Genomic DNA, 24,572 nt, shown 5'->3' with positions numbered 1-24,572 from the left:
ATTGCATTTTATTATTAAAAAAAAATGTTGATTCAAGAAATGCACATTATCTCAAAGTTTGGTCACAATTTTCTGCTCAGATAGGTTCCTGAAACCGTTTTGTTCATTTGTGTCCTCTGAGGGGACGTTTATTTTTGTTCTACATCGTTTGACTAATTGGGCATACGCTAATAAATAGAGGGCATCCTGTCCTTTCCAATTATGTTTCATGTATTTGGATAGAATGCGAGTCCACTTTGCTGTCTTGCTTGGACCAAATGGACACAATCGTGGACACAAATGAACAGGCTGGGATATATGCTGATTTAATTTTAGAATATCAAAGCAGGCGTAGAGGTCAACATTTAACTATTTACTGTCTGTCCTTTTGTAGTTGTTAAATTCCTTTTTTTTTTAAAAAAAAGAGGTAGAAGAAAACGCAATGATTTTCGTTGTCATTCATTGTCCCCAATTTTTCTGAAGCTATGCCGTTGATAGATTTGTTTACTTTTAAAGATGTATTAAAAAGCGCCCCAAAACACACGCCTGAAGTCAATTTTTAACAAATGTAAGCATGGACGTTATATGTCATTTTTTTCCGCCCCTCGCACTTGTTGACTGAAATGTTACTGCCTCCCAAAGAGATAATTCGATCGTTCATTTTCTTCCTCGGTTGCATCCTTTACTGTATGTATGACTACATGGTTGCCCACATCAATTTTTTATAGATCGAACTAGGTGACAACTAGTTGAGTAGCGCTCGCCAAACGACGAGGCGGTGACGTCATTAAAGACTCAAGCCCCAAACAGATTCTCAATCAACACTTGTCGTCTTCAACTTTTCATGGTAAGTACTCGATTTGTTGTGCTCCGCAAAGGCCAAAGGGCGTGTCGTTTATGCCGCAGATGACCCCGCTGGCACTGAGCAAGCCGGCGGCCACAGTCTTGGTGCTGAGCTGCGTTTGCGCCGTGCCCCTGCACGACCTGGTGGACCCCCGGCAGGTCGACCCCCTGACGGTGCCCCGCGGCGACCCGCAATGCTGGGAATCGGCGTCGGTTCGCCTCCTGGAGATGCGCTCGCCCAGACTGGCCGACACGGCGGCCGATTTCTGGGACCTGATGGAGGTGCTGCGGGCGTCGGACAACGCCAAGCACGCGACCCTCTTCTGGGACCTGGCTCGGCTCTTCTGGGAAATCTACTTGGACTGCGTCATGTCCAGGAGCCACGGCCTCGGGCGGAGACAAGTCACTCGGGTGCACTCCCTCATCACGGACAGTGAGTATCATCGTAGCCCCGCAATAAAAGTAGTCGTCAGCGTTCGAATCGGAGCAAACGCAAATCTCAGTATTTTTTTGTTTTTAAATCAACATATAATAATGTGCGTGATTTTATGATGCTGTTTTGGTTTGAAGCTTGTCCAGCTTCTAACTCGAGGCTGGTAGTGTGCACGTTCAGCCACGTGACATTTGAACCCTTCGGTGTCAATTTCGACACGCATGGGGCATGATTTTGATACATTAAAAATTTACGACGGACAAACTGGAAGATTTTGAAAACGGCCCCATGCCTTTTTTCCTAAATGCTTGTAATCCCAACCATTGCTACATGGTGGCCAAGGGTGCCCATGTCCACCCAAAGACTAAGTTAAAATTCTGTGATTTTTCAGCCAATTTTACACGCATTAAGTATTCTTAGACAACTCGATATCTGCCGGCTATAACTACATAAATACATGTGTATAATAAAATTTTATTTCATGAAACCCTGACAGTTATTGCACCCCTGGCCACATCACAGAAAATATCTTCTACACCTCCGAACAAAACACATAATAACAACAACAACAATAACAATAATAACAATAATGACAATAATAACAATAATAATAATAATGTTAATAATAATAATAATAATAATAATAATAATAATAAAAAAATATGTCAGAGAATAGCAATAAAGTAGCTGTCAAAACTTTATCGATAGGCTTGATTTGAAAATTTAATTGATGAGTTAAAGCCCCGCCCAGTTCCGCCCCGTCCACTTCCGGTCAACGAGGTCATGGAAAAGTCTCACCTTTGAATAAAAAAATGATGTCACTCCTCCCATCGTACACATCTGTCAACACAATGATGGATGGTTAATAAAAATGTCATAAAACAAAGATTTATATTTTATCTGGAGTATGATTGCATATGTGACGACTTCAGAGAAGCTAGATAGAGTGTAGACAATGTGTCACCATTTGTAGGAGGGAGTGAAATTTATGGCTTGGAATAGCGATAAATCTGTCGAACATGTTGATATAAGGTGAATAAAAATACCATATGTTGGTGATGGAAGAGCCGGAGGTCACCAAGGTCACGGACAGTAATCTGCCATCTGCTTCGACTATCAAGCGCATTGATAAAAGGTCAATAAAAATGTCCTAAGATCGATGTCGGATGGTTGATATCATCAGCTATGATGTCATGTGCTATAATGTTCTGAAAAGAAAGCGGGTGTGGGTCGAAAGTGGGCGGGGCCGGAACTCATCACCCACATTTTTGACAGCTGTCAATCAAAACCATCCATCATATTGACCATTTTCTAATGTGTGTTTGTGATTTTTTTTGCCTGTGCTTTTCCAGAGTGGTTCAAATTGAACAGCTCAGGAGCAAACGGGAAGCTGTGGCTCAGCTTCCGAGTGAGACACAAAGGTCACATCAAGACCACCAAGAGCAAAAGTACTTGAAACTCACCCGGCAATAAAACTCCATGAAACTCTTTCTGGATGTACAGTATGTTGCTTCTTTCATATCTTTTCTATTTTCTTGGTCTTGACACTGACAAATCGCAGTAGTTGAGGCCGCTCATACATTCATTTCTTAAACGAAACATCAGCATTATTACTACTATTAAAATGTGTCTATAATTTAAAAAAAAAAACTTGAAAAAGTACTAATGTACATACTAATGTACAATCACAGCTAAAAGTAGATGTAAGTTGCCATGCTCAAAAGCAGTTGAGATACTGGTTTGAATTTTATATATTTAAATAATTTATTTTAATGATTTTCAAAACAATATATTAATTTGGAGGCACAGGTAAAAAGCCTTTTGTAAAAAAAAAAAAAAATTGGATCACTCCTCTCAGGTTTAGCATGATAAACAGCTGATAGTATGCAACTTATTCATAAATTATTTTATGAAATTGACAAGCTTATGACCGTAGCTCGCATGCTATTGACCTGTGACCTGTGAAAATCATTAATATAAATACAAAAAGGTCCATCAGGATATTTTTAAGAGATCAACTGCCATGTAATTACAATAAAAAATAAAATAAAATCAACTGCAATGCTTGTTTCTGCCAGCAGAGGTCACTAGCTGTTATAGAAGCTTCCCAAACTCATACCAAAACAATTCAAACTCAACTATCTTTACGTCTTTTTCACAACGATTTTCCTCCATAACAACCCCCCTCTAAAAGGGTTTTACTAATAACCACCACCCCCCCCCACACACACACACATACACACAACTTTATAGCATAATTGCAACTGTTATGACCCACAAAGCTGCATAAAAATCAAAGTTTTTTTTCTGTTTTTAATGTGTGTTTACCTGGAATTCTGGTGGTCCTGAAGTGCACATCACAAACACAAGACAGCAAACCAAAAAGGTTATCAAAAACAAAACAAACACACACACACACACAATACAAAAGACCAAAACACAACCACAAATAAAGAATGACAAATCTAACAATGACAAATCTAGTTGCAAAAAAATACAAAAACACACTGCAAAAGACAAAACACAACATAAAAAGTATCACAAAAAAAGCAAATCAAAAATGGAAAATTGACGCAAACTAAGTCAAAAACGCTTAACCAAAAACAAATAAATAAATAAACTGCAAATCAGGATCAAAAACGCAAACAAACACAAAATAGCCACACAGAAAAACCCAAGAACATAGCAAACTATCCCAAACAAAAACAAGAGTAAAAATTATCCACCAAAAACACATTATCACCACAATTTCAAAATTGTATTTGATGATGTCATTTGTCATTTGTGATGCATTTTGATTGTTTGCTTGCAATTAATTCTATTTGGATTGCTCTTTTGATTGGATTTTAAATTTGCCGTATTTTTTTTAAATCTTGTAATTGTATCTTGTACCATTTCTTGTTTATTTTTTCGTTTTTGTGGTTTGCACTCCAGGGCCACCGTAGTGGAGGGTGCATGTAAAATAAAACAGAGTCTCCCAAATATCTGAGCTTGTGTTCCACTTTACCCTTCACTTAAACCTTTTTATGATTTCCCAAAAGTAGAATGCAACACAACTGATTAAAGTAAAATTTACTTGACTTGAACATGTAATTCATCTGACATTTTTTTTTAACTCAGAGCAACCATAAATATGTCACTTTAAAAAACATAAACGGGGGGAAATAGTCATTTATATGAAGAAAAAAAAACACAAGGAAACTGGAACTCCTTTAAATAAGAGTCAACAAGAATATTCATACCCATTTTAGCAGTTTTAGTTTTGTTTTCATCAATCTGCTAACCTGCTGTGATTGGTCCTCCCTGCAGCATGCCCAAGAACCGCGAGGGGAACGCATACCACAGGTTGGAAATCCCAATATAAAGCGAGCCAAGTCGCCCATGCTTTCACTTTCTGGTTCCTCCTTTCGCGGAGGTGCTTTCACGGAAACGGTCTCCGAGTCCAAGGCGTCGCCGAAAAAAAGAATATGAAGTTTTTTGCAGTTATGTGAGCGACGAAAATGTGATTTTTGTGTCCGAAACTGCTTTGAGTAAAGTCATGTCCGCACAGGTAAGGACCGAAGATCACGTTGTGACGTTTGATCGTCTGTGAGCGCCAACATGGGAAAAAGGGACGATAAAAAGGGGGGGGGGGGGGGGGGGGGTGGTGGGGGGCTGTGGGGACGGTAATCGAAAAAGGAAAAAAAGTGAGGTGGGGGAATGGGAATCCACACTTCGTACCTACGAAAAAAAATCACAACTCGGTCATCATTTCCCCCATTATGATGAACTAAACCCATTCATTAACTTCCAGGTGAGTAATGAAAAATCATTCATACAATCGAGCATAATGACTTATAAATCGCAAATTCAATGTACGTAAGCCCAAACTGGTCGACTTTCATACTCCATTTTGAGCCTTCAGTCTTCCGGTCGGGTGTCCGGTTATTTTATGCTTCGTTTTTCGTCATCGCCAAATTTCAGGAATTTAATCGAGTTCAAACGCCTCCTAACTGATATATTTACTCCATACGATCTATATTAACCATTTAAACGTAATTATCGATTCACGGTTAGGATTTTTTTTATGCACGGCGCGTATTATAGTATTTAAAAAATGCAGCTTCAGCGCTTTTTCTGGCCTATTCGCCTTATGACCGCATTTATTTACAGAAGTGTTTCACAGTTATATTTTGCAAAGCCCCCCCCTTCTACGTTTTTTTTACTGCATATATACACGTCAAAGGTTTATCTGAGCAGAAAAAAACAAGTACATCAACGTGCCTGACAAAATGCAACATATTTAAAGCCTTATTTTATTACAAATACACTTCCCATGCCACCCCAATATTACTATACTATACTATACTATACTGTACTGTACTGTACTGTACTGTACTGTACTATACTATACTATACTATACTATACTATACTATACTATACTATACTATACTATACTATACAGTGTTCCCTCATTTATCACCCGGGTAACATTTCCCAAATACTAGCAGCAGCAGTAACCAAAATCTTTAGTCCTCTATTAAATTTATAATTTTTCAAGTGAAAGATGTAGTTGATATTTTATTTGTTTTGTCAAACTTAGGTGAAAAAAAACAATAACATTTGTGAGATATACCTGCAATAGGTGTGATGGTAAATCAAAATCATGTTGTAGAGGTTGATTTAAAAGAAAAAATAATATCTACTTTTTTGTCTGGAAATAAAACAATAGGCCAATGACTAAGCTGTTGTGTGACATAAAATAATGTCAAAGTTGAATAACAATTATACTATTTGAAAGGTAATCGCTTAACAATTTGATTACTACTGAAGTTGTAAGCGTATTGTAATTGTGATGGGTAAAAAAGGCTTGGGCTAATATAAGATCAAGAATATCAGTCAAAATCGACCATTAGCTTTCATTTTTCTTCTCCTCTTTTCTCGTAGAGGTTACGTTCCCCAAAATACCCGCAATAAGCAAATTCCACTAAAAACATGTTTGTATTGTTTTGCTATTGTTCCCTTACCCCCTTTTAGTCCGTTTCTTTTGTTAAAAATACATAAAATCAATACTCTGCCTATTTATTATAGGGAGTCAAATTAATTATGATTAGATTTGTTATAAACGTCACTGTTATATGCTGTCTGTTCCTGTGTTTAGTCAAGTCAAAGTATAGTCATCAGGGCCTCAAAGTGCTTCAGAGGTGAACAAGAAATAACAGATAAGATCACACAGAACATTCCAAATACACAACAGCATTCCCTTGAACAAAGCTCTCAGAACTGAAAAGAAAAACTCAAAAACCCAATTTGGATAAAATAAGAAACCTTTAGAAAGGACCGCAGGTGAGAGGAGCCTGCTTCTAAGCTCAACATGTCAAACTGTTTCCTGCGACAAATGTTTTCTGAGGTTGTATCGTCAGCGGTAGGAGGGAAGGAAAAAGAAAAGTATAGAAATCTATTTCATTCTTGCAAGAAAGATGATTCATCTGCCACCTTTCAGATCTTCGAATTATGATATGTAGTTGTGAATGGCAGAAAAGATCAAAATGCAAAACACTTTGGATCTAAAAGAAATGAACTTCTAGGCGCACCTGGTATTTTGGTGACAGAAAGTAGACTAGAAATTTAGACTGACTAAAAGCAGGGTCTATGTTGTCATGTTATGGCGATGTTATAAAGTGTGCAGTACAAATCATCGTATTTCATTCAACACTGTGTGATTTACTTTAGAACATGGATCTTCAGAAGCTGCTTCATGCGGCAGCAAATACCCTGAAGAAAGATGAAGTCAGAGCTATGGTGTTCCTTTGCGATGACATGTTGAAAGGTTCACGCTCAAGCGCTGTGGACGAGGCCTATCAGCTCTTCAACATCCTGATGAAACAGGACCGCCTTTCTCCACAAAATCCTCATCTGCTCACAGAGCTTCTTTTCACCATCGAACACTTTAGACTCATCCGAGAATTGAACCTCCAAAGGCCTCAGACCATGGACCTCATCTCGCCTTTCAGGTGGATTATTTTCACACATTTGTTAGATCGCAGCAGAACACAAATGACCACATTTTCAGTCATTATCAGGTGCATAGAATAGAAGCTAAAGAAGTGGCTTAGGTTGTGTTTTGCATCGACGAGACGGAGCTGCGCTAAAAGGAATGTCAACAAAACAATCAGATAAGGCAGTCAAAATTTCTTAAAGGGACAGTGTGTGAGATTTAGACCGTTTTTTTTTTTTTTAATAACAGCAGGAGGTGATGCAGGTGCTGCATTTACCATTATCCGTAGTTATAACATAAATGTAATCGATTATATACTGTATATCATCCATCCATCCATTTTCTAGAGCCGCTTATCGTCACAAGGGGTGCAGGCTTGCTGGTGCCTATCCCTGCCCCCGACCTGATCAGCCAATCGCTGGCAGGGCACTTGGGGCACTTTCTGTGTGAAATTAGTACTTTATATAAAGTTGTTAGTCCACTTCTGACCCAATTAGGGTTGTTTTTGTCTAACCGTTTTTAGAGTTAAATATAAAACAAAATCAATGACTTAAGCATATAATATTCTACAATCAATGCAGTGTCACCATCATTTATTTTTGATGTCGCCGTAGAACATGGTCATAAATATTTTTTTGCAGTACCAAATGTCAAAAGTACCACACTTTGTATAAATGTTGTGTAATTGAAGACCAGTGACCCAGTTTCCTCGACAGGTTGTTATTTCAATTGTTGTTGTTGTTGTTGTTTTTTTAGGAAGCTGTTGTACAACCTTTCAATGAGCATTTCGGTTGAAGAATTGAAAGAAATCAAGTTTTTGCTGCACCAAAAGATTCCACAATTGAAATTGGAGCAATGTGTAAGTGGGATTTCATTTCATTTTTGAATACCAGAAAAATCGCATTCTTTCCTTTAGACTCTAAAGGAACACTCTATATATGTCTTTTGACACTCTATAGGTGTCAAAATCCAGTCCTCGAGGGCCGGCATCCTGCAGATTTTCCGGTTTTCTCTCCTCAACACACCCGATTCAAATGATAAGCTCATTTGTAAGCTCTGGGGGAGCTTGAAAATGATCCTAATCAGGTGTGTCTTAAGAGAGAAAACCGGAAAGCCTGCAGGATACCGGCCCTCGAGGACTGGAGTTTGACACCTGTGCTGAAAGTTTAGAGTCAGGGAGCAAAAAATCGCAAGGTTTTTCTTTACAACAACAAAACATTAAAAAAAAGATTTTTTTTCTCCCTGGCCTTTAATGTGCTGCTGTTTATGACTTTTTATGACTACTGACAAGACCAAATTGTAAATGTGCTTGTTTTAGCAGTCAACTCTGGATGTCTTTCTGGAAATGGAGCACAGGGACCTCCTCGGCAACAACAAATTTGAGTTGTTGGAGAAATTGATAAAGTCTGTTCATCCGGCTTTGATCCATAAGATCACCAAGTTTAAGGAAGATTTTCGTAACAAGGAAACAACAGGTACACCACCGGCAGACTATTGCAAACATGAATGAGCTTGCTGGACTGCTGCAACTAAAACTAAAAGAGATCTGGGAAATTTAACACAAATCTACCACTGTATCAGTTTTTTTTTTCATTTGAACTCCAAAAACTAAAGATTATTTTAACAATTGATGAATTGTCGTTTTGTCAAATTCGGTTTGAAATGACAGCAAATGACATTTTGACTGCTAATTCATCAAAATCTGCTTAAAAGTAAATAATGTGCTTGGTTCTCAGCAAGCAAGTAAGTTAGCTGTGTGCCAAGTTTTAGCCATTTCTCGGGTGAATATTTTAATTATTATTTACTTTTTTATTTTAGTTTATTATGATTATTTGTAAGTATCAAGCCTTGAATCATTGTTTTTATACTTCTTGTTTAAAAAAAAGGGCAGTAAATAGACCAAACAAGATGAATAATTGTGATCTCAATATCGACCAAAATAATTGTGATTATTATTTTGGCCGTGATTATTATTATTATGTTACTTAATTAAAATCTTGTGTTTAGACTAGCGAGGCCAGATATACTATGTTATTAAAAAGAACATTTGTTCTTTTTTGTGTTGATTCTTCTATATAATATTGCCTATTGTTTTCCAGAATAATGATAAAGACAATAGAAATCTGAAAATATGCAGTTGAAAGGCTAACATTTTGAGGATGACAATTTTTCTAGATTTCAAAGCGATTCATCTATTGTCAATCATATTCATAGATTATGATGATGGTAATCAATGAATCGTTGTATCTCTAAACGACAGGAAACTGCCACATTTCTGTACCTGAAGTGACACCAGCTCTAGTATCGAAGCAATGTCATAAAAAAAATCAAGTAAGTTTGCTTTATTATTTCTATGGCTTGATTGTGGCATACCTAATTATTTTAATTCGATCTGTGTTGTTTCACCAGCCTCGGTTTTCCGGCTCGGGTGGACTCTCAGGTAGATGACGTTTCAGTCACAATAATTATGCATTCCAGCAAACAATTTGTGAATTTGGATTGCGATGTCCACTGCAGAGGTGACGAGCGTGGGCGGGCCTCAAGATGACACTGAGGACCTGGCGCGTGGACTGACAGCACTGACCACTCAAGAAAATACCCGCGTCGAGACTATACGTAATTATTGACATCGATTGTTATTATTATGTATCGTTAGCTACCGACATGAGGTGTTGCATATAAATGCCAAACAATGGAGACTTCAAATATTATTTAATACTAGGTCAATTATATATAGCAATATAATGTAACGTAAAAAATAAAGCAAAACAGAAATACACAACTCTTAAAGGGCAGTGTGTAAGATTTAGACAGTTTCAAAAACTTGCAAATAAAGGCGTTCCTAATGTACCTGTAGTCTAAATGCTAACAAAATAGCATTTGCTTCCATAAAGTCACAGACTGTAGACGAGCGCACTCCCTTCATTATTATCGAGGGGGTAAAACCTTTTTTAAGTGCTTGGTGGCCAGTCTGTTCAAACGTATTTTCATGTATGTTTGAATGCATTTGCAAGAATATTTTAGCTTTGTGCAATATTTTGACCGTTTAAAAAAAAAAAAAAAAAAGTCATTTTCTTCCACATCATCCTCACGGTATTTTGATAACTAAATGGTCACGCCACCTTGAACTTTTACATGTTGTCACCATCCGGGTTTTGGTGCGTTGCGTTCATTTTATAATCCACCCCACAGTGACAAGAGCTCCAGGGCAAGCCTCTTTTGCCACAGACTCATCACCGAATGCGTGCAAAGAGGTATGCGATCGTGTGAAAAGCATACATCTTTTTTGTATCATTTGATAAAACGGTACTCATATTTACATGTGTCTCTTTAGGATATGGAAAACTATCCCATGAATGCAACCAAGCGTGGAATGTGTCTAATAGTCAACAACTTTGACTTCAAGAAAGAGCAATCGGACCTCACGCAGCGGAACGGGACAATGCTTGATGCAGGTAGGTTGCCTGAACCCACCCACTTCAGGTAAACTGGCCAGCTTTGATGTTCTCCAAATATATGTCTGACTGATGAGATTACGTTGCCGTTAAACGGACACATTTTTTGCTCTTACCTAATCGCTTCGGACGTAAAGATATGTCTACTCAGTATTCCCTCCAAAAAACAATCTGGTATTCATCACTTTTCATGTCTTTATATTCTGTTTGATGCTTGATGACATCTGTATGTATTCATCTGGCTTGCTAGCTAGTTATGTAGCTATTTCATCCACAGTATTTAGTTATATATCTTGCTATCTCACTTGCTGTCCTGCTAGCTAACTTTCGCACTACGCTATGCGGCTATCTAATTTATATCTTGTTAGCGAGCATCGCATTACAGTATCTTTCCGTCTGTTCGTCCATCCATCCGCCCGCCCGCCCCTCTGCCCGACCTCCCGCCCCTCTGCCCGACCTCCCAGCTATCTGGGTAAGCAAGGCATGCCCAAACCCGGTCCTCGAGGGCCGCCTATCTTGCATGTTTTTGATGTTTCCATCGTCCAATCCAGCTAATATATTAGTGCGGACACACTGACAGGCATGTTGGATGGTTCGTAAGATGAAAGGTTTGTGCATAAGAGGGGGACAAAAAAACGCCGCGGTCCATGTCGTAAGATGAAAAATACGTAAGACAGGGGGTTCGTTAACCGGGGGCCCACTGTATTTATAGTAAGAAACAGCAATAAGCTCGTCCCTGCACAATAGCGAACTCGCGAGACAAAATGCAATGACCAATGAGATGGCTTCGAGACCCTCTTTGTTATCCGTTACGTCGGCTTCCATTCTTACGTCAGTTTCTCTCGCTTTCATCCGTTTGACAGCTTCAGTATACTAAGTATAATGTGTGTTGCATAACGTTCGCTACCCTGCCACTCACGACTCGTTCATCCCGTCTCCTTGCAACCGGCGACCTCGAACGTTTTTCGTCTCGACAAGCCACGATGACGGAAGAAGCTCACGTGAAGCGGAATCCCACCTTGGGCAGTCACGACGTCGTCATGAAGCTGCCGCCGTTTTCCTCGCGGGATCCGATCGCGTGGTTCTGTCGTGCCGAAGTACAATTTCGTCTCCGGAGGGTTACCGACGAGAGGACTAAGGCCGATTACGTGCTGGAAGCCGTCCCTGATTTACTTTTCTCTCAAGTTTCGGAATGGCTCCGCAACCAGCCACGCAAAATCACATACGAGGAGTTGAAGGCATACCTTCTAAGAGGGTCTACTCTCACGCCGAGCGCTCGAGCCCAGCGTCTGCTCCGGTTCCCGCTCCAGCCGCTGGGTGACCGGACCGCCTCCTCGGTATGGAATGAAATGAAAGAAATGGCTCGGCTTCCCACCGTTGACCCGTTAACCAACAAGCACAAGCAAGTTGACCTGATGCGCGAGATCTGGCTTCAGACTTTGCCACCCTCGGTGAGAGGCGTCCTTTGCGACGCGGACGCTCTTGAGATGCCCGAGCTCATCAAACGGGCTGACGAACTGCTCAAGGCTGCCAAAGTCTCGCAAAATCCAAGCCGCGTCTCCGCCGCCGCGGACGAAGCTGCCGTCCGACGCCGACCGCCGGGTGACAAGCGCACTATTGCCCTGCGCAACAGACAAATCCTGCCATCCGGTAACTGTTTGTACCATGAGAAATTCGGCGCCTCCGCACGCAAATGCTCACTCGGCTGTAAGTGGGAAAAAAAATGTGAACGGTCACACCGGGAGCCGATAAGACTATGAACTCGACTGCAATTCCATGACCTGGTTTTCCCTCACGACACCCTTCCCTGTTGTAAATTTGTGCGATCCGGTCCGTCAACCCTGCAAGAGCGGACAACCTGCACCAGCCCAACACCGGTGTCCATCAACCCTGCAAGAACGGACAACCTGCACCAGCCCAACACAGGTGTCCTTCAACCCTGCAAGAACGGACAACCTGCACCAGCCCAACACCGGTGTCCATCAACCCTGCAAGAGCGGACAACCTGCACCAGCCCAACACCGGTGTCCATCAACCCTGCAAGAGCGGACAACCTGCACCAGCCCAACACCGGTGTCCATCAACCCTGCAAGAGCGGACAACCTGCACCAGCCCAACACCGGTGTCCATCAACCCTGCAAGAGCGGACAACCTGCACCAGCCCAATACCGGCGTCCCAAACCGGATGAAACTTGTCACAGCCAACAGGATTGGAATCCATACGTACTGGTCATGCACAATTGCAATCCAGTTGCCTGGGTGCCATTAAACGTGAAAATGTATCATTGTGATGTACAGACACCGCTCCTGCAGTTGCACAGCTGTTACAAATGGTCTTCATGACCATATCTACAAAGGTTTATTCAAACTACAACTTTCAACAGAACACTGGTCGAACAAGGCAACTACTTGTCTAATCTAAATTCCGACGGCTGTGACATCCCGCCAAAAAGACGACGGATCAGATGAGCCTGTGTCACAAAGCGCCCAGCCCATGGGTGTACCCTCTAGCAACCAACCTCCCAGGATCCACCGGGAGAAGGAAAGTCTGCGCTTTTTTTTTTGAGGTTGATGTGCCAGAAGAATCATTACACGGGAGAAATGATGCCTGCTGCATTATGATAAAACAGCCAAAAGAAAGCCAACCAATTCTTCAAAATAAACTTTACTATAAGTAGTAAGCAGTATATGATAGCAGTATATGACACTGGCCTTGAAACGCTTTTATTTTGAAGGTCTGCCAGGAAGCATGATTTCAACAACGGCCTACTTGAGAACTTTTCGCTCCCAGGGAGTGAGCCCCACCCAATGTAAATCATGCAACGACTCACAACTGACCTAAAAGTAATTTTTGGGGGGGCTGAATTTGTTTCCCCTATGCATCACAATGTGATGCAATCGACCAATCGACTCCGGTGAATGACCAATCTTCCCCCCTGGGCCGTCTATGTTGATAACATCCTGATCCATTCTAAAAACAAAGATGAACACCAGGCTCATGTGCAAGCCATTCTGCCGCTCCAAGAATACAATGAAAATTACTACCACCGTTTCCTGCCCGGCATCGCAACCACCATGGCACTGCCGTACAAGATCGACATCGTCGAGGAGACTTTCGTTGAACGGCATCGCCACTCCTTTCGCTTTCTTCAACTGTAATTTACGCCTACCACAACAAAGTGTTTCACAGTTGAAAACCAAATCACAGATAATATCACAAAAAAACATCACTAATACATATTATTCAAGCACAAAAGTAGACATTTGTGGTGGGAAACTCTGTCGCAGAGTAACCGGTCACAACGTGCCTCTAGAATTACAACATTCAAAACATACATGACTACCCAAAAGGCATTTCAAAGCATTTACACCCGTGTAAATAAAACGTGCCACGCCGTTGACGCAACTTGCTTTGATGTATATGAAAGCGTTGAATTGTGAAAGCGTGAAAATAGACCTGCAATCGAAAGACACTCCGGAAGTGGCGATGAATTAAGTTTTCCATTTTCCCCGATGTTTGGATGACGGGATCCGCCCGCCGTGAGGTGAGTAACAGCATGTTTGTCACGTTTGCATAATGTGTTGAGGCGGTGTTGGTACCGCTGTTTCGTCTGTCCAGCTTTTTGATATTTTGGAAAAAGTTTTGGACTTTTATTATTCCTGAAAGGACATTTGAGATGAGGAACTCTGACTTGACGTGCGAGCTAGCTTGGGATGTGCTAGCTAGCTCGTTGGATTAAAAAACTCCTAAGCAACTATGTGCGTATATTCTGTATGTTTTTCCTTTTCGATTGATTCGCCGCGTCAACTTCAAAAGACAGATAAAGACGGGAGGGGCTTCGGGTTACTGACGGACTGTAAATGACGGATCTGCAAAAAAAAAACATTCCGCATTCAAATGTTCGCTTCTTTGTTTTCAGGTTGTCTCGAGAAAGTATTTCAATGGCTCGGCTTCGAGGTTCGAATCCAGCACGACTGCGACAGGGAAAAAATTCTGTCATTAATGCGAGAGCTCGGCACCGGCGACCACAGTCAGATGGATTGCTGTATTTGCTGCGTGCTCAGCCACGGAACAGAGGGCTGCGTGTACGGCGTGGACGGCCGCACCGTCACGCTCACCGAGCTCATGCAACCGCTCAACGGGTTGCGGTGCCGCTCTTTAGCGGGCAAACCCAAATTATTTTTCATCCAGGCGTGCCAGGGCACCGCCTACCAGGCCCCTGTTGACGTTTGCGCCGATAGCGCAATAGACAGCGGCTTGACCCAAGACGCAGGAATTGTGAAAAAATCCATCCCGTGTGATGCCGACTGTCTTCTGGCTGTGGCGTCCATTCCGTCCCATGTTTCTTTTCGAGAAAGGAAGTACGGTACTTGGTTTATTCAATCTTTGTGCCAAAACCTCATCAAAATGGTGCCCAAGTACGTCAGTTGTGAACACTTCCAATTAAAAATCAGTAATACGGAGGTTGTCGGGAACCGTTGATTAATTCATCATCTGATCGATGTCTTTTCAAGGTGTTGCCACCTGGTGGATATCCTGACCAAAGTGAACAACGACGTGAGCCGCAAGACTGACCTGAGGGGCGTCAAGAAGCAAATGCCTCGATTTGACTCCCGTCTCACCAAGAACATCGTCTTCCCGGTTCCCCAAGAGCCACCTCCTCAACTTCTTTGACCGTACGCCAACTACTAACGCCCGTTTAGCAATTTTAATTGTGCCTTCTCTACATTTGAACGTTTTAAACCCGTTCAAACTTTGATTTACTTACAATTACCTCTTTATATTTTATCATGGAATATGGATACAATATACATTTGTATTTTGTAGCAACACTCGTCCACTTTTTTTCAAATATTCACCGTTTGACATTATTCATATCAGTTATGAATGATAAAACCAATCTTAAGTGTGTATTGTAAAACCTGAATGTGTGCTTTATTCTTTTCTTTTGTTTGAATGCAAAAGAAATATCACACTTGGCAAGAGAAAAGTCATACTCTCAAACCAAGAACAGATATTGTCTTACTTTAATTCAGTCACTTTTTAAGTTATGAAATACTTTTTGGTTCTTGTTCACGACTTTGTTCAATAAATGACCCCAACTGTTTTGTGTGCAATTTATTTCTGCCAGATTATCAAAATGTGTGCTGTATATAATGATCAAAATGCAATTTTTGCTCTTTATATTATTTCACTCTGTGCAGTTCTTATTTCAACTTACACGCTGGGTTGGAATCAATACTTCTACTTTTGTTTTGAACAGTTCTCGCCCGAAAGTGGTGTTTTTTTTCCCCCCAATTCGTCAAAAACACAGCGAGATCAGACGAGAAAAATCGGAGGCAACATGTTTACTTACTGTTGCTAATATCTACTATAGCAGAGATGAATGGGGAAGCAACAGGTTGAATATGGACAATATGTACACAAGATGGACATATGGCCAAACACTGTACATATACCATCATGGGTCCTTCATGCAATCTCGTTATAGTATATATAAGTATAATATTTCAAGATTCAAGATTTTTATTGTTATATGCATAGTAATGCCACACATTGAAGTTCTTATTCTGTCCACTTCCTTGACCAGACCAACGCCATTGTTACAGCGACGTCACGTCCGGTTATCGTAGGAACCCGGATGTTACCCCACTGCAGCGACCAGTGCACTGCGAAACACAATGAAGGCTGTTAAGAATTCCCGCTACAGGTTTCCTTTTATTAAATTCATCTTTTTACACGTCTAGATAAACATGCATTCTTAGATATTTATAATTAATTTTAAAATAGCAGTTCATAACGTGTCGAGACGACAAAGGTGCGAACATGTCTCAGGAAATATACGAAGGTGCGATCACGTCCATCGATTCGCGGTGAATTAACCGCCTCCAAATCTGTTTAGAATTTATTGACATTATTTTGAGAAATGTTGGTGAAACGTTCACGTCAGATGAGGAAAATTATAATAGCGCGTTTTTGCCAAGTTCTTTGTGCCATGTCACGGTAATAGGCCGTTCTACCTATTTTAAAAGACCGTCGTGTAGAAGTAATGTCGTGAAAAATACCGTTAACGCTCAACCGTAATGTTGCTTTCAAGTGACAGTTTGTAAACTGCGACTTTCAACTCTTGTGTGATCCTCATAGCCCAAAACAAGATGGAGTCCAAGGGGTCAAGACCACTGACAAAACCCCGATCCAGATGCTTCACGAGTACGGCGCCAAAAATGGCAAAATCCCCGTCTACGTACTGGAGAAATCCCAAGGCGAGGCCCACCAGCCAAGTTTCGTTTTCAGCGTGACGGTTGGAGACGTTTGTTGCAGAGGTTGCCATATTTGTGTGACACTTGCTTCCTTTCAGACACACAATTTATCGGACAATGATGTCATCTGGTGTTGTGCTTTGCAGGTGAAGGTCCCAGTAAAAAAGTAGCCAAACATGTGGCTGCTGAGGATGCGCTGCGCATGCTCCAGGTGGACGCCGCAGCTGTGTGAGTACACGTTGTTCAAGTCATTCAAACAAAACTGGTCTGGTATCAAATGATGGAAAAGGTGCACCGTAAATATAATCACAAAGGTGTTCATGTTGATGTCCTTCCTGCAGGAATGTCCCGGTGAAGACGGAGAATAATGGTGTTGCAGCCGAATCGAACGGCCAGCCCAACGCTGTAGGAACGCTGCAGGTAATCAAATCATGCTTATGCATGTGACTTTTTCAAACGGTTTGCAGGTGTTTTAATTCAAGGCAAAGTCAACCCCATAAATTGCATTGAATATAATATGTTCTTTTCCCCCCACCCAACCCCCTAAACTAAAATAAACTTCATGTTGTATTTGTAGAATGATTTTAGCAGCAAAATGCACTCGTTTTTATCCATCCCGGGGCCATTTTGGCACTTGGTGTCGATTGAAAATGACACAAGTTGCTCAGGTAATGACCAATCGAGGCTCACCTGTTTTTTTTTTAAAGTCATGTGACATTTGCTAGCTCAACCACAATTGGTTACTTGAGCTATGAACAACTGTGATGCCATTTTTAGTTGACCGCAAGTGCCAAAATGACGGCACTCTGAGAACCCCTTAATATATCCAAAGCTAACTATTAGCATGTCTATTATTTTGCATTGTTTGTTAGCATTGACCTAGTCTGACTTTCTTAAATGGATAGTCCGCATATTTAGCCATTTTTAGCAGTGAAATATAACTCAGTTACTAAATTAATTATGGACCGAATATGAACTTTTACTGCTGAAACTAGCTATAAATGGGGACTATCCCTTAAGGGCAAAGCTGTTGCTAATATTTGCTTTTTCGTTCCTGGTAGGAGCTGTCCTTGCAGAGAGGTTGGCGTCCTCCTGAGTACACGATTCTCCTGGAGACCGGTCCACCACACAGGCGAGAATTTACCATCGCCTGCTCTGTGATGTCCCTGTCAGAATCAGGTAGGACCGCGACGTTCACGTGATATCCCGCCCGCCGGGTGACTTACCGTCATCATCTCTCACCTTTTGGCCGAGTAGCCGCTGCAAGCTCCAAAAAGGCGGCAAAACAAGCAGCTGCCGAGAAGATGGTGGCCAAGCTTCGGAGTCTTTCGGGCTCTACTGAAATCACTTGGGTGCGTCACACGCTTTACTTCATGCGAAAAGTTGCTACTCACAACTTCTTTTTTTTTTTAACATTCTAATTATTTTCACAGTCACCTAAATCGAGTGTACGTTTCGAGAAGCTCAAGAACTCCTCGGCTGAGAAGATCTCCTTCCTGAGGAGGAACCCGCTGAGCATTCCCAATATGGACTACATTCAGCTGATGACCGAGCTGTCCAAGGAGCAAAGCTTTGACATCACCTATTTGGACATCGGTACGTTTTTTTTTTTTTCTTTTGGCTATGTGTCTTTGAGTAGTCATTCATCTGAACGGTGAGTTAAGTTAGGCTGCAACTGATTCCTTATATTTAAAAAAATATATTTTGTTTATAATTTCTTAAAAACACATCTGCCACTCGCTGTCAACTGAAAATTGACAGCAAACGACTTAATTTTATTTATTTTTTTTAAGTTGAGCCGCAACAACTAAAACGTTTTGGATGTTGTCATGACTAAAGACTTTTTTTTGGCACCGTTTTAAATCATTTTACTTGAGTAAAAACCAGAAAGGTACCAAGCTGCTAGTTCCCATGGCAACAGAGCTACCCGATTCAGCCTTAAGCATCGTTCTGAGGACCTGTGGTTGCGCCTTGCAGACGAGTTGACGGCTAATGGGCAGTACCAGTGCCTGGTGGAGCTGGCCACCTCCCCCGTAACCGTGTGCCACGGCACGGGCATCTCTCGCAGCAACGCGCACAATGCCGCAGCTCACGCCGCCCTCCAATACATCAAGATCCGGGCCACGGCAAAGTAATACCCGCAAAGTCCACTTGTAAGGTACATTCTAAACACAACAACCACCAACTGGTTGAACACCTTTTTCATTATTTATCACATTTGTGGTTGAACGCAAACGACATGAATTCAATGGACTTGGGAGGGATTTTTTTTTTTTTTTTACATGGCCTAAAATACCTAAAAAAAAAATTAAATGACTTGGAGCTGGTCACTCATGAGTTACCGCACTTACTTTTTGCACCTGTGTTACTATTGGATACCATAGAGAATTACTTGATAAGCGTAACATACCATAACAGCATACTTGAGAGACATGTCCTCCTGAGACACAGTCTACTTCTTTGTATCCACTGTTTTAAGTCAGCCGGACAGCAAATTTGATCGCATCCCACCCAAACGATAAGACATCATTGGAGAGGCCGGGATGTCCTCGAACTGAACACTGTAGGGATCGGTAGGCTAGCTCGAATATCAAAAGACATTGGCCAAAAACAAATGTCCACGACAATGGACACAAATCACTAGACTCAGTTTCAGGAGGCTACAACGTGAGCAGAGTGCCGCATTCCTACTTTATTGTTGAGCAAATGTGGGACTATTGTCACTTCAAAAATGACCGCCTAAGTGTATTTATTGATGTATTTATTTATTTGATTACAAGTTGCAGCTTCTTTTATAGTTTGGCCAGGGCTGGACTTATACTCCAGAGTGACTTATATGTTAAATTATTAAGATTTTATTATATAATGTCGTATTATTTTCACAAGAACCGCAAGAGGGCGCTCTAGGCCTATGTATCTGAAACTGTTGTTTCTGTGACTCCGAAAATTGATCGTTGATGGTAATTTAAAAATACTATACAGCTGAGGAGGACTGAAAACAAATGACCTCGTGAAGAAAATTCTGCATATTCTGCAGATTACAAGCTACAAGTAGTGAAATATGCAGCCCAAAACGGTAATCAAGTTCCAGAATGAAAGTTTGGTTCCAAAATTTGAAAAATGTCAATAAATGTAGAATAACAGATACAATGTATGTCCTTGGTGTTGGATTTTTATTTAAAAAAAAATCCACATCCCCAAAAAATGTCACTTTTATTCTAGTGAGACTTATACATGCTTTTATTTTCTTTTGGGCTGGTGCTATACCAGAGCTGCTTATAGTCCAGAAAATACAGTAGGTCTTTGATGGGAAAGTCACCCTTGCCAACATGGCCGACACCATTGGCACTGTTATCCTGTTTTAGTTCTCTACTGTCTATCTTTGCTATGTATGAGTGCCACAACCCAGAAACAAGTGTAACAGTCTCTTACCTGCTGAATAAAACACCAGTTTAAAAAAAACAAACCAAAAAAACGTTTTCATCTGGAGTTCGTTGCACATGTTTCAGTGTACTAGTCAAATACTCAAATACCTTCTGAGGTCTTGTGTGTATTGAATTTGGCAAAATGTATACTCCAGGCTCCCCCAGAAAATTCCAAATGGAAACATAACCAAAGCCCACGAGGTAATCCTCAAGTCACTATGAGATTGTTTTGTTGTTGTTTACACACACACACACACACACACACACAGAAAGTCACAACGGGTGAATAAACCACACACCAAAGGTCTGGTTTTATTAGTCCAAGCACTACATAGCAGCAGTGTACAGTATAGTGTTGATGGGAAGATATGTACTTTAGTTTCAATTGCACTTTTTAAAGAGGGTATCATCAGGAAACCCAGTGGGGCCCGATCCGGCCCGCGGCGAGAACAGAACCTTTAAGGCATCTGTAACAATCATTGGCAGGCTGCACATGCAGGTGGAACAATAGCTGGGAGGGCTGTTAGTTTTTATTTTTTTTAAATATCCCCCCCATGATGGTAGCGATGCAGTGTCCCCGTCCGACACAGGAATACTTTCATTTTTGTATCAGTGACCATTTTTTTCTGCTGAACTAATAAGTAACACTACAGAAAATGATGACTTTATTTCCCCATGTATAGTGCCCCCTTGTGTCCTGTTTGCACCCCAGATTATCCCAGTCAGATCTTAAAAAAACAAAAACCGTTTGTGCCCCTGCGTAATGCGCATCAATACTTTGAACTCAACTTACTCCACTGATTTGGCTGCAGATTTTCTTTACTCCGGTCTGATGTTCCATTCATGAACATCAAACTTGCTGCTTCTAGATTTCCAAGTTTTTTTTCTTTAGGAACTTCAAAACCTTTTCTCTGAAAAGAATATATGTACCACTTGCTCCACTTCCCATGTTTCAATCAGGCTTTATGCAAGTTAATGCGCTGCTAGACATGAATAAAGCGATTTGATGTCATTTACTTTTATTATTACGTTTTATTTGTAATGATCTGTATCATTGCCACTCCAGAACTTTTCATTATTTGTTGTTCCCATGTATTATGATACAATGAATGTTTTTTTCTCTTAAATTTACTGTTCATTTTGCCGTGAAATTATTAATTTGTTGTGCCCATGTACAATACACACCCGATAAAAGGGATATTTTTTAAATTAAAATACACTAGACATGGGGAAATACGGTATATAGACGGAGCCATTTTCAGGTATTTAGATGAGCTGTATTTACAGTTACTTGCATGTCGTATGGTTAGCATAGCAAAGAGCTTCGTTTACAGCTGGTGTGTGTTGTCAGACGTTTTTGGCGTGCACACACGTTGTTCCTTTGGCTTTATCGCCACTAAGCAGATGAGAGTGTACGGTAAAAACTTGTCATTGCTAGCAGTGTAGGTGTCATTCTTAAAATGCGTTTAAGGCACAGCAAGTGAAAGGGGCGAAAGCGACGCTTTGCACTATTTGTTTTGGCTCGTCAGCACTCAAGTGCCCAATAATGAAGCGGGTGTTGCGGTATCCGTTTTAGTCGCTAATGAGCTGGGAACGCTTGAGCTCGGAAATCAAACTTGATGAGGGAGAGATCATTTTTTTTTCTCGAATAAGCAGCAGGTGGCTCTCCTGTTTCGAGGTTGACGAAATAGCTGCCCGAACGTGATGAACTGTACAGTATATTGGCAGAAAGTCATGTGGAATGAATTCATGAGATCGGGAGAGGTTTTGGGTTGTGTGCTCTAGATTCTGTCACATTTTCACTTTCTGTGGGGATAACAATCGCACGTCTCGATGCCTTGAGAAATGTTTTGACAAGTGGTTAGAACTATTTTTTAAAAAAACAGACATTGATGGCTTTATTACAATGAAATTAGTATATCAGCATGTATACAATTAGCTCCTGTTTGGAACGGGTGGGCAAATCTTTTTTGTTTTTTTATTTAAATAAAGAAATAATATATAAATATTAGGATTTAAATACAGAATTTGGGAAAAGGTAAGTATTCAAGGGCCATTTTTGTTTTTTAAAGGAGCCCAGTTGAGCCAGGTCTTTAACCTCTTGAGAGCCAGCCTATTCATTTGTGTCCACTGTAGAGGACTTTAGTTTTTGTTTGACATCTTTGGACTCATTGGAGCTATCCTACTGAACCCTAGTGTGGTCATAGGACATTCTGGCCTTTCCAATGATATATCATTTGTTTGGGTGTGTGCACTGATTACATACTTCTCTCTTGATGAGACAAAATGGACACAATATGGGACACAAATGAAGAGGCTGGGTTAGAAGGAATACTTTGCAAGTTGTGTAAGGAATTTACTATTTTACACGCAAACAGCGTCACACACGTGACATTCCCTACTTTCCACTGTTGTATCATACTCAAAGCCACCCTATTCATTTCTGTCCACTGGTTTGGACATTAGTTTTTGGTTTGTATCTTTTCAATCGGAGCTACCCTAATAAATCTAGTGTGGCCTTTCCAATGATGGATGAAAATAACAAAATGGACTCCAGAGTGGACACAAGTACATAGGGTGGATCTCAGGAGGTTCAAATGTGTACGGAATTATTTTTACTTTATTAATAAATTACTAATTTTTTAAAAATTGATCATGTATTTGAATTGATCAGTTTTGGTTTAATTGCAACCATTGACCTCATTTCATTTTTTAACAATACGTTTTACTATATTTCAGGAAGGAATTGGCAAAATTCATATCTATAAACAATATATTAGCAAATGATTCAACGTTGACTCCATTTTAGTCAACCAAGTAAACGATGAAATTAATATCTAATCGTATCAACAACACTAACTAAAAATAGTTCATAAGTGACTTAATATTGAACTCGTTTTAAACTCATCTATTTTACTTGAAAAAAATAATAATAATTGAATGCAGCCAATATCACAGGGCTCTTTATCATGCCTAAAAACTGAGGGACATGGACTCAGCCGTCGATTTTCAGCTGGACAAGGTCATAATATACAGCCCCTAACATGTTTATGGGATGTGCGCGCTCAGCTGTGTGGTTTGCCGACTCGATCCCCATCGCAAACTGTATTCAAAGGCAAAAAATAAATCAAATCTGCCGAGATATTTTATAAAAATAGCTATTTTCCCCTACAACGTTAACTATTAAATATGGCCGGATGCCAGTGAAAGCTCTCGAAGCATGCGTGTGGTGGTTGCTAAGTACGGGCGTCCGCGTTTAAGGCCGACTCGGGGAGTCGTTAGAGTAGCTGAGGAAAGATCTACGCCATGAAGGTGACCCTCTCTCCGCTTGTCCTCCAAACGGCGGCGTGCCGTCAGAGCCCCGGCGCATCTTTTTAGTGTTTCTCCTCGCGTCTGGAGCGGAGCCGCGGGCCGTGTGCTACCACAGGTTGACCGTCGCTTCCATGTTGATGAAGCCCGGGTTTTTGCGCAGCTCCCAGTACAAGTTGTTGGAGACCCATCGTTCCCTGTGATTAGCGTCCACCACTTTCCTGGAAGGAAAAGGGTGAGGTTGAGCGACGGAAAATTCCGTTAACGGTGGGTAGTTAATTTGCGTGAAGGACGAAGGGACTGGATTCTACAGCGTTATTATTGGATGGAGGGGGGGGGGGTTCTGAACAGGTTCAAAAAGCACAAAAAAAAGATTGAAAGATTTTGACACTGAATATTTTTGCATTGTTCAACGTTCTGAGCGTCAATCCTAGGTCTGCGTGTGTGTGTGTAAGTATATTTTTATATATACTGTACTGTACATTGTTTGGCGAAATGAGTCTAAAAATGATTGATACTGAATGAATTAAGTCATCACTTGAAAGTAATCCATAACTTTAGTCATGAAATGATTACTTTTGTAATCTGTTACTTTACCTAGTTTAATACTGAACTACTACAGTAACACAGTAATTGATTCCTTGTATCCTTCCTGTAGTAATTATTAGACACCTTCAGCTTAAAAAAAAAAGGAAAAAATTTTTGTACCTAGAATTGAATGTCGCCAGGATTCTTGTCTTTTAAATTAATTAGTTGCGTGCCAACAACGAGAATTCTTGTCAAATACGTTTTTTATGAAAGGATACCTGACACCCTTGACTAGTGCTTAGTTTAATATTGTAGTGATTAACTGTGACCATTGGATGGCAGTGTTGCTCACATTGGGGAA

At 40.7% G+C, this 24,572-nt stretch overlaps 5 protein-coding genes across 11 annotated transcripts in view; 4 read left to right on the top strand and 1 right to left on the bottom strand.

Annotated features, from left to right (window-relative positions):
• adam23b (ADAM metallopeptidase domain 23b) overlaps positions 1 to 907 on the top strand; it is a 32,319-nt gene extending 31,412 nt beyond the window's left edge. The window contains exons 25-26 of the transcript XR_015865620.1: positions 708 to 826; positions 886 to 907. The gene's annotated coding sequence lies outside the window, so the exon portion shown is untranslated. The remainder of the gene's footprint in view (positions 1 to 707; positions 827 to 885) is intronic.
• On the top strand, positions 706 to 3,605 carry LOC148423471 (protein FAM237A-like). Of its 2 annotated transcripts, XM_088415064.1 has the most exons (3): positions 706 to 826; positions 886 to 1,255; positions 2,608 to 3,605. In XM_088415064.1, the coding sequence occupies exons 1-3, from the start codon at positions 824 to 826 to the stop codon at positions 2,709 to 2,711; spliced, it is 477 nt and encodes a 158-aa protein (XP_088271190.1). In that variant the 5' UTR covers positions 706 to 823; the 3' UTR covers positions 2,712 to 3,605. The 2 variants fall into 2 exon arrangements, with proteins under 2 accessions (XP_088271190.1, XP_088271189.1); XM_088415063.1 differs by lacking the exon at positions 706 to 826 and having other exon boundaries at positions 877 to 1,255.
• Positions 3,606 to 4,630: 1,025 nt separating this feature from the next.
• Positions 4,631 to 15,796, top strand: casp10 (caspase 10, apoptosis-related cysteine peptidase). 3 transcript variants are annotated; one of them, XR_015865751.1, is made up of 11 exons: positions 4,631 to 4,805; positions 6,969 to 7,249; positions 7,990 to 8,092; positions 8,552 to 8,708; positions 9,494 to 9,564; positions 9,643 to 9,673; positions 9,751 to 9,849; positions 10,426 to 10,487; positions 10,568 to 10,688; positions 11,667 to 12,546; positions 12,841 to 14,233. XR_015865751.1 is itself a non-coding variant. In XM_088415827.1 (11 exons), exons 1-11 carry the CDS (start codon positions 4,794 to 4,796, stop codon positions 15,227 to 15,229), a joined length of 1,410 nt encoding a protein of 469 aa, XP_088271953.1. In that variant the 5' UTR covers positions 4,637 to 4,793; the 3' UTR covers positions 15,230 to 15,796. The 3 variants fall into 3 exon arrangements, 2 of the variants coding, with proteins under 2 accessions (XP_088271953.1, XP_088271952.1); XM_088415827.1 differs by lacking the exons at positions 11,667 to 12,546; positions 12,841 to 14,233 and adding exons at positions 14,609 to 15,055; positions 15,204 to 15,796 and having other exon boundaries at positions 4,637 to 4,805; XM_088415826.1 differs by lacking the exons at positions 11,667 to 12,546; positions 12,841 to 14,233 and adding exons at positions 14,609 to 15,107; positions 15,204 to 15,796 and having other exon boundaries at positions 4,637 to 4,805.
• Positions 15,797 to 16,279: 483 nt separating this feature from the next.
• Positions 16,280 to 21,446, top strand: prkra (protein kinase, interferon-inducible double stranded RNA dependent activator). 2 transcript variants are annotated; one of them, XM_088415829.1, is made up of 8 exons: positions 16,280 to 16,399; positions 16,834 to 17,012; positions 17,096 to 17,177; positions 17,291 to 17,369; positions 18,011 to 18,128; positions 18,207 to 18,301; positions 18,383 to 18,545; positions 18,927 to 21,438. In XM_088415829.1, exons 1-8 carry the CDS (start codon positions 16,371 to 16,373, stop codon positions 19,082 to 19,084), a joined length of 903 nt encoding a protein of 300 aa, XP_088271955.1. In that variant the 5' UTR covers positions 16,280 to 16,370; the 3' UTR covers positions 19,085 to 21,438. The 2 variants fall into 2 exon arrangements, with proteins under 2 accessions (XP_088271955.1, XP_088271954.1); XM_088415828.1 differs by lacking the exon at positions 16,280 to 16,399 and adding an exon at positions 16,418 to 16,562 and having other exon boundaries at positions 18,927 to 21,446.
• The window catches only part of osbpl6 (oxysterol binding protein-like 6), a 29,664-nt gene continuing 25,713 nt past the window's right edge, over positions 20,622 to 24,572 (bottom strand). For all 3 annotated transcript variants that reach the window (XM_088415822.1, XM_088415825.1, XM_088415823.1), the window contains one exon: positions 20,622 to 23,904. In XM_088415822.1, coding sequence (XP_088271948.1) covers positions 23,793 to 23,904 — 112 coding nt within the window. In that variant the 3' untranslated portion in view covers positions 20,622 to 23,792. The remainder of the gene's footprint in view (positions 23,905 to 24,572) is intronic.

The sequence above is a fragment of the Hippichthys cyanospilos genome, chromosome 5 (genome assembly GCF_059441005.1).
Source record: "Hippichthys cyanospilos isolate Australia breed blue-spotted pipefish chromosome 5, RoL_Hcya_1.0, whole genome shotgun sequence".
Lineage (NCBI taxonomy): Eukaryota > Metazoa > Chordata > Actinopteri > Syngnathiformes > Syngnathidae > Hippichthys > Hippichthys cyanospilos.
Note: the sequence above shows the minus strand (reverse complement) of the source record. Positions and strands in the feature narration are given on the sequence as shown.